General features: G+C 36.1%; 1 protein-coding gene across 1 annotated transcript in view; it reads right to left on the bottom strand.

The window, feature by feature from the left end:
* The window catches only part of LOC126248111 (dystrophin-like), a gene marked incomplete at its 5' end in the record, with an annotated part of 304077 nt that overhangs the window by 58012 nt on the left and 229867 nt on the right, over positions 1–16198 (bottom strand). The window contains 6 exons of the mRNA XM_049948789.1: positions 8954–9039; positions 9124–9328; positions 9527–9663; positions 9904–10059; positions 13153–13283; positions 13434–13562. Coding sequence (XP_049804746.1) covers positions 8954–9039; positions 9124–9328; positions 9527–9663; positions 9904–10059; positions 13153–13283; positions 13434–13562 — 844 coding nt within the window. The remainder of the gene's footprint in view (positions 1–8953; positions 9040–9123; positions 9329–9526; positions 9664–9903; positions 10060–13152; positions 13284–13433; positions 13563–16198) is intronic.

The following is a 16198-nucleotide window of genomic DNA, read 5'->3' as shown; positions in this document are numbered from 1 at the left end:
AAAACTGTGGATGAACATTCATGCTATGGAAACTTAAAATCACAACGGCTGAGGAGCCTGACATATGAAATTTCCAAGTTCGTTGAGTTCGAGGATGTTAATTTACATATCATATTTCATTATTAAATGCAAACAACACACTGAAAGTTAATTAAGTTTCACCTAGCGATTAATAACCGCCCTTAAGTATTTCTCAGTTTCAGCAATAATCATTTTAATTTATTTATGTATTTATTCGTGTCCAGTTGCTCCAGTGTAGAAGACAATTGCATGGATATTGAACGAGTCACAGTGATACATGAGCACAGTACTTACGGACGCTAGAAGATACAAATTTCAGTATGTGTATAGGAACAAAATATGCCAATAATTACAAGCTTGTGCTTTTCCTACAGTGAAGAGAGGTATAAAACAATCAAATAATAGAATACAATTATTCCGTACTACAAGCTACAAATTTGATAGAATTGAAATGCTCCATCATGAAATAAGGCATTAATAATTCAAACTAGTATATAAATTGCCAGTTAGTAGCTAACAAAATGTTACTGTCGGCAGTTTCCCAAGCAGAAAATCTAAAATCTCGTTGTGACCTCCTTCTGAAATTTGCAGACAAAACGTTGTCATCACTTCTTATTTCTTGTAGCTCTATTGTTTATATACTTCTTCACCTACATTCGCTTTTGCGTTTTCTTTTTGTATTGTCTTTTCGTTGCAATAAACGCAACACAAGCTCCCAAGCAAAGGAAGGGATTCCTAGCAGGCTGCTTGCGCAATAAGGCAACGTGTGGACATGAGAACACCCATGCGTAAATATGTTCTTTCCACAAATTCTTGTGCATGCCCTTTTATTCCCGTGCGTCTGCGATTGAGCACGACGAATGAGGCGTCGGGTGGATATACCTTAAAACCGTGTGGGACTGCGTTCCAGGCATCTCAGTATAAACACACACCACTACAAAACATAAAATGTCACAATTAATAAAATATTCCGGGTTTTGAAGTGAAATCTCTTAGATCGCGGCATAATAGCCCGGAATATTTTATTACTTGATACGAAACATAACAACAAAATATAAAATGTCCAGTCCCTTACTGGAAATTCACAGACACAATATGCAATGTGCCAGCGACTGAACTGAGGAGAGGAACATCGAACTTCTGTTCACTGCAGTAGTTTGCTAAGCATAAGAAATAATGTAAAGTTATGGTGCTAATACTTGGAAGTTTGTACTGTAAGTACCTATACGAAGCATTATTTATATTTTTATTGTAAGAAAAAGAAAGTTACATGAAACAAACTTACACGAAGATGTATATCTGAATACATTTTAGCATCAAAATTTTAAAAATGAACTGATATTTTACATGAATATCGTAGAATAAAATCTGAAATTGTTAATCTGCAGTCAAACTACAAGTGCATCCAGAAATCATATCTCTAATGAGATGCACACGGCGTGCCTTTAAATTTATATTCTTTTGTACTTTCCAGAAACTGTAAATTTTTGAATATCTATACATTTTCTTTCCGGCTATTAAAGCGATTAAAATGAAACGTCTTACACGCAATTAAGAAAAAGCATGCGATCGAAACAAAGAAGTCATAATACAGTAACAACTGAAAACGACGAAATCGAATAGGAAGTTTCCGAAGTAGCAAGCGAGAGACGTCACGTGACCCCACCCGAATACCGTGAAATGCTATTGGTTGTTCTTGTCTTGGGCCGAGCTGTGCGAAATGTTAAGGATACAATTATGCCCTGACACATCATCTGAGGCAAATCACAGTTCGAAAACCTGTAAATAAATACAAATGCAAAAGTGAAATAATTAAAGCAACAAGATTCGAGGGCGATAAAGATAAAGGGGCAACGTTGTAGTGTCTCATTGGAAAGTTGACTCTTCCAGGAACCAAGTCATGCCTGTTAAACTCTTCAACATGTTACGTTTGACAGTTTCTGCAGACAAAGATAAAAAAAACAAAAAACTATAGAGTGTTCATCCACTTGAGTAGAAACTCTATCTGTTGCTGCAGTGAAGAGGAATATAAACGAATCCAACACCATAAACATCTGCAAAAGAAGGCACTTCATTAAAGAAAACGTGCTTATTTAGGTCGTTAGTTGAGTGGAATCAGCTCGTCAATACAGTAGACGGTTTCATAGTGAGAAAGTTTTAGTAAATTTCTAGAAAATATTTTGCTTCTTTTCAGGGTGCGATTTGTGCTTTTACCAGTGGAGGGGATGTCTTAGGGGGTCAGTAGAATTATATATGTTACTAGCTTGGACCGTGGCGTTACGCATGGTTAAACAGCTATTTATAAATAAATGTTAATGCCGAAAATCACTATTGACGCGTATGCACTATCAGAAAAGCCATCCCTTGTTATATCTTTAAAAGTACATTACAGGTAAAGCTTATTTACAAAATCATCTACATACAGGTACAGATATACGAGGGGGAATTCAAAAAGTAGAGGCACATTTGTGAAAAGTTGTACTTATTCTGATGATAGAAAACTGAAACATATTAATAATATTAATACTAAGACTTATTAAAAACTTTCAGTGTTCGGCTCCACAAATTTAAATTATATGTAAAGTTTTACTCCAGTGCTTGGGAAATAAACATCCCAGGTTGGGATGCATAAACTAAAACCAGAGGAGGGGATGGTCTGATGCAGAGGGGGGGAAATCCCCCCCTCCCCCCTGCAAATAGCACACTGGGTCTGATACAGAGGGGGGGGGGGGGGGAAATCCCTCCCATCCCCCCCTGCAAATCGCACACTGCTTCTTTTTAATGAAACGTTTCCACCGACAGTATACCATGATAACTGACAAACTGCACTGAATTACCATGGGGAAGAAGTATATGTATGTAGTCAGTAAACCACTATTCACTGTACTGCAGAGAATATTATTGATTTTCGGACCTGTACCATTCGCATATCGAGCGAGGGAAAAAATGGCTATCCATATGCCTTTGTACTTGCTATGATCTTTCTTATTATCATGACCCCCACATCTGCAATTATGCTCTACAAACCAGTGTGAAGTGCATGGTAGAGAGTACTTCCCATTGTTCCACTTATTAAGACTCTATCCAGTTCAGTATTGGGGAATGGAGCGCCGAAAGAATGATGACTGTACTAAAACGCGTCTGTCACGTTGTAATCGCGATCGCTATGGAAGCAATATGTAGTAAACAGTATTCCCAGATTCGTCACTTAAATGTTGTTTTTTGAAACTTACTATGTACTGTAGGCATCCGCGGGATAGTTTGCATCTATATTCGAGCGTGTGCCAGTTCAGTTCTTTCAGCACCTCCATGAGGCTCTCCCATGGTTCGAACAAACGAGGCACGAGTGTTTGTACGCAATCTCCTATGTAGATTGACTGCATTTTCCCAGAATTCTATTGATGAACACGTCTACCCTCCAGCGTTAGCTAAGATTGAGCCTATGTGATCGTACCTCCAAAACTTGTTACACCGAGGTATTTGTATGACTTGACCGATTCCACCCATGATTCATTGATAATGTGACACTGTCATAAGATACTACGTTTATTTGTTTTGTGAAGTGCAACATTTTACTTTCATGAACATTTAACGCATGTTGCCAATAACTGCACCACTTTGAGATTTTATTCAGACGAAATATCCATACAGCTTTTTTTTTTTTTTTCTTCAGGCATTTATTATAGATAACAGCGTCATCTGCAAAACGTGCGGTGTTACTATTAATACTGTCTACAAGGTCATTAATATACATGATGAACAGAAAGGGTGGCAACACAATGCCCATGGGCACAACCGAAGTTTATCTCCATACGCGAGATGAACGATCGCAGCAGTCTTATTCAAATGCAGTTTGTTTATATTTACCCACCTGAGATTTCGCAATAATATCGTCGATTTTCCCATCTAAATTCCACGAGTACAACACTTGTTACACGTTAGTATGGGCCATTCCAACCTGTTAAGATTCTAGCAGCCTGTCTTCGATGTCTGTTGTCATACTTATTAGATAACGACATATAGACATAATGTTCTACAATTGGTAGCAACAGCGTCTTATATGCCATTTCCTTTACAGAGGCACCCCATTTTTCCAACAAATCTCTCTTCCATTCACCTTTCCTGACAGTAATTTTACGTGATCATTCCACTGCATATCGCTTGTTATTATTACCTTTTAAACATTTACCGGTACCACTAATCTTGTAATCAGATACTATCGGATTCTCTCTCTTTGCCATAGGCATTTGGCACATTTAAAGAGTGGTGTACACTTCGTTTTCCTACAGGTCCATATGATCATCCAAAGACAATACTTTCCTGTGAATGACAGCATTAGGGAACAATCTTGTACTGTTCTTGATCTTACCTGGTAAAATATTTATTTTGTCACTTCCTTGTCTGTCATATCTAACCAAATGAATGCTGAAAGTTGTACTTGGCAGTAATCCAACCAACAGAATCCAGGGACATAATTCTGACTGGGGAGAAATCACGTATGGGGTTTCCCACGGCTCAATCTTAGGTCCACTACTGTTTCTTGTTTGAGTAAATGATCTACCATCTAATGTAAAACAAGCAGAATTATTTCTTTTTGCAGATGATACCCGTCTTGTAATCACTACCAGTATACATACAGAAATGGAAGAAATGGTGAACAAAGTTCTCAAAAGTATCATTGACTGGTTTTCTGCGAATGATCTCACCCTGAATTTCACAAACACACATCATATTCAGTTCTGCACCTCTAGGTGTACTGCACCAGTGGTAAGTGTAACACATGGTGATGAAATAATACATAGGGTGGAAACTTCAAAATTCTTATGTGTCCATACTGACGAGAGTTAAACTGGAAAAAACACATTTTGGAACTCCTACAACAACTTAGTTCAGCCTTGTACTTAGAATCGTAGCAAATTTTGGGGAGAGAGAAATCAGTAAGTTGACATATTTTGCTTATTTTCATTCAGTAATGTCATATGGAATAACGTTCTGGGGTGACTCGTCTTCATTGCCCAAAAATGTGCTGTAAGAATAATATGTGGTGCTCACCCACAACCATCTTGTAGACATCTGTTTAAGGAGTTGGGCATTCTGACTACTGCTTCACAGTATATTTATTCCCTCATGAAGTCTGTTATAAGTAATCCACTACAGTTCAAAAGGAACAATGAGGTACATAATTACAATACTAGAAGAAAAAATGACATTCATTACTCAACATTAAGGTTGTCTTTAGCACAGAAAGGGGTACACAATGCTGCAACAAAAATTTTTGACCAATGATATAAAATGTATAACAGACAGCAAGGTAAAATTTGAAAATAAATTGAAGACGTTTCTCCTTGACAACTCCTTCTTTTCTGTGGAAGAATTGTTATGTTTGTAATGTGTACAAGGCGGTGGGCAGGGACTGCTAAATCAATCTATATGTCTTGTTTTCATTTTGGGAAAAAAGGAAAAAAATAACTATATGGTTATGTTTAGAGTACAAATATATGTACAAATTAATTTGCAATATGAATGTAAAACGACTCGTTCCACATCATGACAATCCATCATGGAAAATGACCCTTGGAACATGAAAGTAACTAACTAACTAACTTGGGTGACAACCAATGTTGCTTTTGTTTCTGTGGAACATTTGCCGTCCAGTATAGCATACTGGGTTCTATTAGTCAAATTTAAAATTTCCTCTAGGCAATCACATATCTGCAAAGATACCCAGTATGATCGTATTGTGGTTAGCAGCGGCGTCCGACGGTATGGCACTATGTCAAATGCCATTGGGAATACTAGAAGATTGACTCTACATGGTCACCAGCATCTATTGTTTGCAATTTGTCGCATATGAATAAAGCACGCTGTTTTTCACATGATGTATTTTTCCCCCTTTTCTGCATTCGTGCCAAACCTTTGAGAGGAACTTGTTTCCCTCCAGGAACGTAATAATTTTTTCACTTAGAATATGCTCTAGGACAGTGGGTACTACCAACCTCAGCGATCTAACAGTTGTGAAGTTATACTCACACGGTGGAGTGTTTTTGGTTTTACTGTATGTATAATTTGACTGATGGTAGTATCCCTAAAAGTGCCAATGGCCCTGCCGCAGTGGTAACACCAGTCCCCATCAGATCACCAACATTCTGAGCTGTTGGTTCTCAAAAACAATAGACTGAGCACCACACATGCACTTATTACTGAAAGTATGATTGTATGGGGTATCATGTGAATCTCAGATGGAGAGACACCAACAGATGTAGAAATAATTTTGGGTGTGCCCCAGGAAAGCATGTTGGACTCTTGCTGTTCATTGCACATTAATGATCTTGCAGACAATATTAACAGTAACTTAAGTCTGAAAAAGACTGCACAAATATTCGGATATTGATAAGATTTCAAAGTCATGCAAAGAGATTAGAAATTTGTCTTAAATGTCCACTCCACAAAATCAAAAAGACATAGCATCCTATGTCTACAATATTAACATGTCATGGTTCGAATTGGTCAGTGTATACCAATACCTAGGTGTGATAATTTGCAGGGTTCATTAGTAGAATACTAGGTAAATGCAATCAATCCACAAAGGTGATTGCTTAAAAAACATTTGTGCAACCGTGTTACAATACTGCTCAAGTGTGTGGGACCAATACCACATATATGACTAATAACAGCAATAATCGAGATTCTGAAAGAACTGACCTGGAAAATGCTTTAAGACAGACACAAACTATCCCATGAAAGCTTACTAGGCACATTTCAAGAACGAACTTTAAGTGATGAGTCTGGACATATTTTAGAACCCCCCATATATTGCCCCTGTAAGGATTGCTAAGACAATGTTAAGACTAATTTCAGCAAGCACAGAGGCATTTACGCAATTATTCTTCCTGTGCTCTATATGTTAATGGAATAGGAAAAAGCCTTACTTAGTGGTAAAATGGGACATAGACTCTGTTATGCATTTCAAAGTGGTTTGCAGAGTATGGATTTAGATGTAGACAGGTACATGAGAAAGACTGTGTATCACTCAGATTTTGAATCTATTTTAAGATATGGATCACTTGTTTCAGAAATGTAAGTCATACATCACAAATATTAATAGTTTCTCCATCTTTGGTGACTACTGATTCCACAAGTGTACATTCAACTAAAGACAGGCTGTTCCAGTTTCTATTAAGACCCTAATTTAAGTCCACAAACTGTTTTGGCCTTTAAATCAGACCATTTTCAAGTGGATACTGCATTGCAGAGAAACAATGTCAATTGTCTTTGCTTCTCTGCGGAATAATGTCTACTTGAAAATTGCCTGATATAAAGACTGAAATTAGTTGTGGAATCAATAAAAGTTAATTCTATAGAAGAAAACAGTTAGAATCAAGTACTGCAATGGATCAAGTATGCAAAACCTACAGACTCACATTGTCAGTTATTGAGAGGTCAGAACACACTAATTATTGCTTCTCTGTAATTTTTTGAGATAATTTGTTTTTAGGAACCTAACCATAAATTATTTGAAGAAAAACATTTCCACCATTCATATTAAACCAGAGATTACTAAAGTTTCATGCCCCATCCCACAGGTCAAGCCAATATGGTGAGACTCCACAATACATACAGGCCTAGATGTGCATGAAATCTATTATAAATTAAAGTGAAGACATACCCACTGTATGGAGTTCAGGACACTGAAAAAGAAGCTGTACAATGTACTTACAGAAAATGCTACTATTTCCTATGGGGCTTTTTGGATGAAACTGTAACATTATAATAGCATGTAAGACACTTACAATAAATTATGTTCTGAAAATTCACATCTCATATTAATCTGTGGTAAATTTTTTTTCAAGAGCTGCAGTAGTGTAATAAGGTAACTAAAAATTTTGACCAGTCTCCCGTATTACAGAATCAAATGATTTCATACGTTCGTAATTAGGCAATGAAATTCTGACTCTGATCTCATCAGAAAGAATAGTTAAAATGTATCACTTAGTATCAATTTTATTTGTGACACAGTAGTTTTATTTTTATACAGCACTTAAATCCCACATGTTCCAAACTGTATTGGTGGTTGTTTATCTCTGAGAGAAAATAGGCTTCTGATGAGCAGTAAAAATGAGATGGAGTGTTATGTGTGATCAGGATGTTGCGTAAGTTCAGAGGCCTGCTAGTTGTGTTTTGGTACATGATATGGGATAACCATACAAAAAATGCACATCACAGTATCATTAAAACAGGAAGAGTTAAACACACTAATTGTGTTTATGTCTCATATTAAATGCTTATAAATGAAGAAGCATTATCTGGAATGCTGTACATGGCTGCAAACTATTTTCTGCCAAATTCAAAATGTACAATTTTTATAAACAGAAACTATAAAGGTTACTAAATAATTGATATATTCATAAGATCTTTCAAAATGGGAGCAAGGAAATTTTGTGGAAGTGGACACATTGTTTACAACTATTTGGTGGTTTTATGTGACATATGTCAAAAAAAGTATTACATTACAACTTCTACATCCCACTATCATGAATTTAAAGCTCTGAAGACTGTTGAGGATATGATACTTCCTTTATCCCATGACAGTCCTTCACTTTCTCCATCCAAACACAAATTATCACATGTGACAGTATCAATGTAGTTATTGATACAGGTATTTTTCATTTTTATACATTGCAGAAATGCAGAGAAAACCCATCATTAGACTAAATGGTGTTGACAATCTGTTAGAAGAGAACAACCCTTTTCACTACTGTCTCAATTTTTTGTTGTCTCCCTCTGTGGATTAACCTGATATGGACTGCACCATCTACTTAAATTATAAATGTGAAATATTATTGGCTATCCTAGACTGTTTCTTCTGCATGTGTAAATAAAACCTGATGAGGTGTTTTAGCCAAGTAATTCCAGTATTTAATCTGATACTTACATCTATACTTCTCTTCAAGGTGTCCTTTGCACAGAAGGACAAGGCCAACCTTGAAAGACAGCACACGAATTTGGCCCGTACGTTGACTGAAACAATTATACAATGGATTAAGATCACAAAACAGTGACAGAAATTCACACCTTATCCCCAGATTTGATCAAAATACTAACCTGTCATACACATTCAACAGCCAGTTTATAGCAAGATCAATACAAAGAGGAACATTCACCAGTGTTGGATTATCAGCTGACATTAGGTCATATAATGATGTCAAGATAGTAACCATGTCTGGAACATCTATCAGTTTGTCATTCTGCGCCCTCAACCCATGTGAGTCAAATGAATCAAGTGCTGATGACAGGTTCAGGAGATCCACTGCAATTGTAAATTGCATATTTCATGTATTAGTTTGAGACTAACTATACTGCTCACATCATTACAGGAAGTGAAATTTTTTAATTATATATTTAGTAACAAAAACTTACTTACTGATGCTATGTCAATAAACAGAGAAACAAAATAAATTGAGCACTTTCAAACAACTTTTGTTCTACAAATAAAACTGATACATACAGCAGAGGCGCTTCTGAACAGTACGGAGTTTCATTGCTGTTCTATATGCAGAGAATCGAACTTCATTTAGATTTGTCAGAGAATTCATGAGTTCAATCATCTTGGGGTGATCCCAGTGAGTAGTCTCCAACTGATGGCTGAAAAAATAAGAAAACATACTGTGCATATCTCAGCATACACTCAAGTCACATTATGCTTTTAGAGAAAGCTGTAATTCTTGTGGAACCTATGCTTGGTCAGAATTTGGACTAGAACACATATGCAACTGATGTGAGGAATTCCTGTTCTAATAAGAAGGTGACAAATTAAATCTCTAAATCAACAAGGTGCTACTATATGGTAAGAAAGTAGGGGATAGGTTACAACAGACAACATACTTTATATAATAAGGCACTTTGTTCGCAGTGATCGCACGCTCCCACGGTGCCTCCACAGAAGCTGCCAGGAAAGCCTGATTAGGTGGTGCTCCTTCCTTTCCAAAATCATTGAGCAGCTTGTAACGTTCATCCACAGCTATCTGAAGAACTTTCCACCTACAAAAATATGCAACAATATAATACTGGTTTGCACTTTTTTTACGCCAGGACAATATATTTATAATAATAATAACTTGCATTGTGGAACATAACAGTGAAGCAGAAGTGCTGCAAAATTAGATAAAGAACTTAAGTGTCGGAAAGATTCACTCAAAATTCGCAAATAAAATTATTTGAAAACAACTAGTGGGAGGTAACAACATTGTTAGAACTTATGGTAGTGAAGTACACAGCTCAAATAACATTTCTCAGCCATTATGAAGTGCTGTTGTTGATGGACACCATTAGATGCACTGCTGAGAGTTTTGTGTAGCTTGTTTATGAGCTCAGAACATCAGTGCACATTTGGCTACACCTTTGCATTTATATATTGTGGACTTAGTATCAAGGTAAAACACAGTTCATGGAATACAGCATAGCATCAAGGCCCCTGCTGATATGGCAAATTAGATTAGATTTGATTCACTTTCCATTCCAGTGGATTCACAGTGAAGAGATCCTCCAGGATGTACAACATGTCTGAAAAACATGAATGTAACATAATACAATCAATATTTACAAAGAAAAGCAAATATGCTGATGTACCTTACACAGATCCCACGTGACATAGTCCTCGTGGAAGAATAAATAAAAATAAAATTTTAAACATATTTTTATTTAAAAAGTAATAACTAACTTGTCACAAAACACACCAAAGATCCTTATACTGTGGTGCATAAGATAATTCTTAGACTATTGTAGCCATGCATAATCAAACAGAAAAATCATTTATAGCATTTATTTACAATGATTGCATTATTGCAATGAATCTGTACAGAAGGCAGCTTGTACTAATACTTGCATTACTTGGTACTCTTAGTAAAAAACACACATCAGTTGGTTCCACAACAAAATTCATCAATGGAGTAGAAGGAGTTGGCCACCAATAAATTTTTCAGGCTCCTCTTAGAATGAAGGGGTATGTTAAACCTTTTAGGGCTGGAATCAAGTTATTGAAAATGTGTGTTTCTGAATAATGGACACCCTTCTGCGCCAAAGCAAGTGAATTTAAATATTTGTGAAGATTATTCTTATTTCTAGTATTGATTCCATGAACTGAGCTGTTGGTCTGAAGGACAAATATATTTTTAATGAAAAATTTCTTTAAGAAATAAATATAATGGAGAGCAATAGTTAGTATCCCTTGTTCCCTAAAAGGGCCTCTGCAGGATATTTGTGAGTTCACATCACAAATAATTATTATCTGTTTTTGACTCCAGGAAACTTTACCTTGGCTTGATTTTTTATTTTTATATCATCTACATATGACAACATTCAAAGTGGAAATAAATACTTCTTTAGGCACTTCAGCAGTTCTGGGGTATGCTCCTCCCAGTTGAATGAACCTATTATTAAGCTGTTATCCGAAGAATTGAATGCTGTAAACTTATTCTATTGCCTGCCATCATATTTTAGATGTTTACTGATAGGAAACCTCTTAAATGTTCTAAACTGCATTAGCGATTTCAAAGTATAGTAACATAGAACTGGCTGAGACAATGTCATTACGTGACCTTCCTAAGACTATACTTAGTATGTTGTTTATTGCAATGTTTGTATAATCTGCAAACACAGTAAGTGCCTTAAGCGAACCCTCTGGGACACCACTTTTAACTAGTTACCAGTTGGATGATGGTACTCTTAGTAAAAAACACACATCAGTTGGTTCCACAACAAAATTCATCAATGGAGTAGAAGGAGTTGGCCACCAATAAATTTTTCAGGCTCCTCTTAGAATGAAGGGGTATGTTAAACCTTTTAGGGCTGGAATCAAGTTATTGATATGTCTGTTTCCTAATGGTACTCTTTTTTTTCTGCCAGAGATAGTGCAACATGTTTTAAAACATGTGGGTTCAGCATGATGGGTTCTCATGTTACTCTGTACATTGCATTTGTATCTTAAATGTACTTACCCTCTGAAGTTAACAAGAAGAACACAGTCTATTCCTCAACCAGTGTATCCATCTATTGTAACACATTTTGTTTTGTGTGTTATTGAGTAAGGTGAAAATAGAAGGGTGTGCTGAAAAGTAACACCTCCGAATTCTTCAGGCAAAAACTCTTAAAGCTTCCTAAATAAAACAAATGTTATTAACAGTCTACATATTTATTCTTCATGTCTACATTGGTCCCAATGAGAGAGTGATTTGTTGATACCGTCAATGCAGAATGTTTGACTCTGTTGACAGAGCCACAACCTTGCAGTGCTACATAACTAACAAAGTGAAGGCATCAAAGATGTTCTTCAGGTTTTGGAAAGAGATGAAAATCAGTTGGGGCCAAGTTGGAACTGTATGAAGGATGATCGTTGTCAGTGAACCCAAGGCGTCCAGCTGTTGCACACATTGCAGCACTTCTGTGTGGTCTGGTATTTTCATGCTGTAGGAGAAGTTGCTTCATGTGTGGACAAACTCTTCAAATTTGAAACTCTGTTACAGCATGCTATTTCTCACACACTGACATAATTATGTTACAAACTACCATGTTACATGCTACAATTCAGAGCAGTCTAATGGCAGAGGCCCGCAAATATGTAGACATGAAAAATAAAGATGTTTCATGTTAACAGTGTTTGTTTTATTCAATAAGCTTTAAGAGTTTCTACATAAAAACGTGACATTACTTTAGAGCATAGCCTCATATTTGTCAATAGGACACCTGCAGCAGTATGTGAAGAAGAATCCCAGGTAATTATTTAACATTAACGTCACTTGCGATATCTGAACAAGTCCAAAGTTGCCAGAACAAATATGATACTTTCTAGTGCCATATCAAGATCAAAGTTGAGAAGTGTGCAGTGTTGAACATTTCCTGTCAGTGTAGGAACAATCTCCTCCTAATTTCCAGCTGCTGGCTTGTGGATACAGTTTAGCTTATTACTTCCAGCTGGGTTATTTTTTGACTAGTAATCATGATCATATTGTACTATTTTAGTTTCTTCTTCATTCTGGGAAATCTGATTCATCATTGCAGAAACATCTCGTATGTTAGCAAAATTTTTGCTACTCTAATGTAACTTCCACCAGTACTGAAAAGTATACAGACTCTTACCTGCCATTTAGATCTTCAAGGCGACTTAAGAAAATTGGTGACACCAGAACATTATTAGCTGAGAATATAGCTGCCTGGTCATTTACATCATCTATTGTCCTTTGTATTGGGCCAAGACGTTCGCCAAATTTCTGGAAGTTTAAAGTTTTGGCATATCAGTAAAATAATTTGTATGAATTGTGCCTATTTATCACAGGATAAACATCAATAATTTCTGTTATCTGGTGGTTAGAAAAATATCACTTGATAAAATTTACTGAGACTTAATCAACAGTTCATACCTGTAGCTGTTCAAGCATTTCACCAATATCTGTGATATCAACTGGAACTTGCCAGCTATTCCGAATTGCTTCTGCAGCAGTCATACGACTAACCAAGTCATCCATATTCTTCTGGAATATCCGCATCTTCTGGGAAATAAAGCAAATTAGTTGAAAGTTTTACATGTAGACAAACACAATTAATGTCAATCAATGATGGTGGTGTAACAGTGTAAACTACAGTGAATGTGCTATTCAGCTCCTGTTTTACACTGCCAGACAACTTCAGCTTTCTGTTGTATATGCACACTGTAGACAAAGAAGATAAATTACGTCCAAAATTTAAAATTTTATGGAGTAAGCTGACTTAAATCACAATACATTAATTTTCTTAGAATAAAAGTTGGATAATGCACAGTGAACCATCTGCTCACATTGTTTGGTTTCAATACAAACATAAAAACTTCTGATGCAAGAAGCAGCTCTCGACTTTAGCACTTCCTGAGCAGTGAAGCATTAATGAAAGAGAAGCACCTGGAGCAGAAAGGCTACAAGATAATGTCAATCATTTCACATCCACCCAACCCTGCAGCTGAAAATTTCATTTCCTCCTTTTCTGTTCTGAAAAGGGGCAACTTGCCATATCGATTCTGCCTGTTAAATTATGGTGCTAAGTCTTAGGCATAAGAAAAGATGATGACTATCAAAACCCAAAAATGTATTTAACATTAAGTCTGCCCTTTCTGTGTGGTTTCAGATACCCCAAACTAGTAATACTAATTTACATTTACCTTCCACAAAAAAATATTTACCGCAAGGTAGGCAGATAATTTGTTCTAGCCCTTACATCAGTGTGACTCAAAGACAGTTCACAATGATTTGTATTGCTTGTTTGCCCTCTTGTACATCAAAATGCTTGCAAGATAGTGATAATGACTGGAGACAGAAATCTATTTATATTTTTTACTCAAAAAGAATCATACCTGATATTTAACAAAAGGGACAAAACAGGAATCTATAAAATTTTAATTTAGCTTGATACTTTTGTTTTGAAGGGCACACACATGATTAATAACATTTCTTGACGTTACATGACATACACAAGGGTAACAAAGAAGACTGTCTGGAAGTGTAGTCTGTGAAAGATGCAAAAGCCATCCAGTAATCCAAAATCCAGAAAAGTTCAATGATCATAACATTTGTTTACATTATATTTAATTTTGCTGACATCCTACACTTACAATAAATATTGCAACCAAGAGCTTTCAGAAATTTCTTGTAAGCTCTAGGGCATATTATACAGTCTAAAATACAACTGTGGCCATGTACACTGTGAACAAAGTTACAGGTAATGATGGTATGCCACAAGTCTCCTGTTGTTCACGATATTATGAATAATCTGCAATGGCATGACTCTGGACAAAATATTTGAATCAGTTTTTCTTTTCTACAATATTATGTTTAATATCATATTGCTAATGACTATTGATATGAAGGTTTCAGCTAAATATCGTCTATGGTAGTACTTCTCAACAGGATGTATTGCACAAATAATTGAAAACATCCAGGTAATACATGGGCATCCAATTAAAATTACTCCAGAGTGTCCAATTCATTCCAGAAGTAAACTTAGTAGGTCACAACTACAAAATCAATCAGAGATCTTTAGGAACACTAATAACAATATTTTCTCGAAATACTAAGGCATGTCAGTAACTGATTTAGGAACTGTGTCATAACAGTAACTACAACATTCAACAGACACATGGACCAAAAGCACTTGTGACAAACATTTCCAGGAATGATTTTAATTGCAGAAAGATCGTGTACACGTAACAAAAGCAATTTTTTTGTAAACTTTGAGTCAACATCAGCAGTATTCATTACGATCAAGAAAATAAGAATGTTTATCTGTGGAGCTCAGTAACACCACTGCTATATCTGTGTATAAGTCCCCAAGTCAAAATTTTTGTTTCTGCTCTCCAGAAAACTTCAGACAGACACATAGGTACAATAGTAATTGGTGACTTTAGCAGCTATAGCTACATATGTGGTTTTGCCTGGAGAATGGAAGTGGAGAGTCTGTCCTTCCATGGGCTAAAGTGCATTAACTATATCATTCACGGCTGTAAGTTACTGCGCTTCCACTATGGTGACAGATAGCAAAGACTATACAACCCATACTTCATTTTTGTGTAAGACTGCACTGTGTAACAATGCTCTAAACACCGCATCAATTCCTTCTAGCAATACAGTACCAGAAATTCCATTTTAAATGGCAAATCAGGCGCAGAAATGCAAATCTGTCTAAATTATCTCATATTTTGGTGAGGGTTGTTTCTGTTCTTAAAAATTATGAGTATTTAATCTAAATTGTCAAAATCTTTAAATGAGTGGACTGGGGCCTATGTGAAGGCGTGAGAACGACTACTGATTACGCTGTAGCAGCAAAGGGCTAATGAAGAACTGAACACTTATTAATAATTACGAACCAAAGACAATAGCTCTTAAATATATGGAGCGCAAGAAAACTCTAGATGTTTATTTACAACGTCACTATAATATGTTAACATTAATAGATCACTGATGACGAAAACAACTGACGTTATTAATAGGAGATGATCATCTATGAACGAATAAGAAGACGTACGAACTGTTTTTCAAATAATAAAGTACTGAAAAGGTTACTGAGCTGGAAGTCGTTTCTCAGGAATGGTCCCGTCAAATTATCCGTGACAGACCCAGCATTATAAGTCTATATAGTAGTACCGCATTATCCATTCTGG

Source organism: Schistocerca nitens, chromosome 3 (assembly GCF_023898315.1).
Source record: "Schistocerca nitens isolate TAMUIC-IGC-003100 chromosome 3, iqSchNite1.1, whole genome shotgun sequence".
Lineage (NCBI taxonomy): Eukaryota > Metazoa > Arthropoda > Insecta > Orthoptera > Acrididae > Schistocerca > Schistocerca nitens.
The sequence above is the reverse complement of the archived record's forward strand: the minus strand, read 5'-3'. Positions and strand labels throughout refer to the sequence as shown.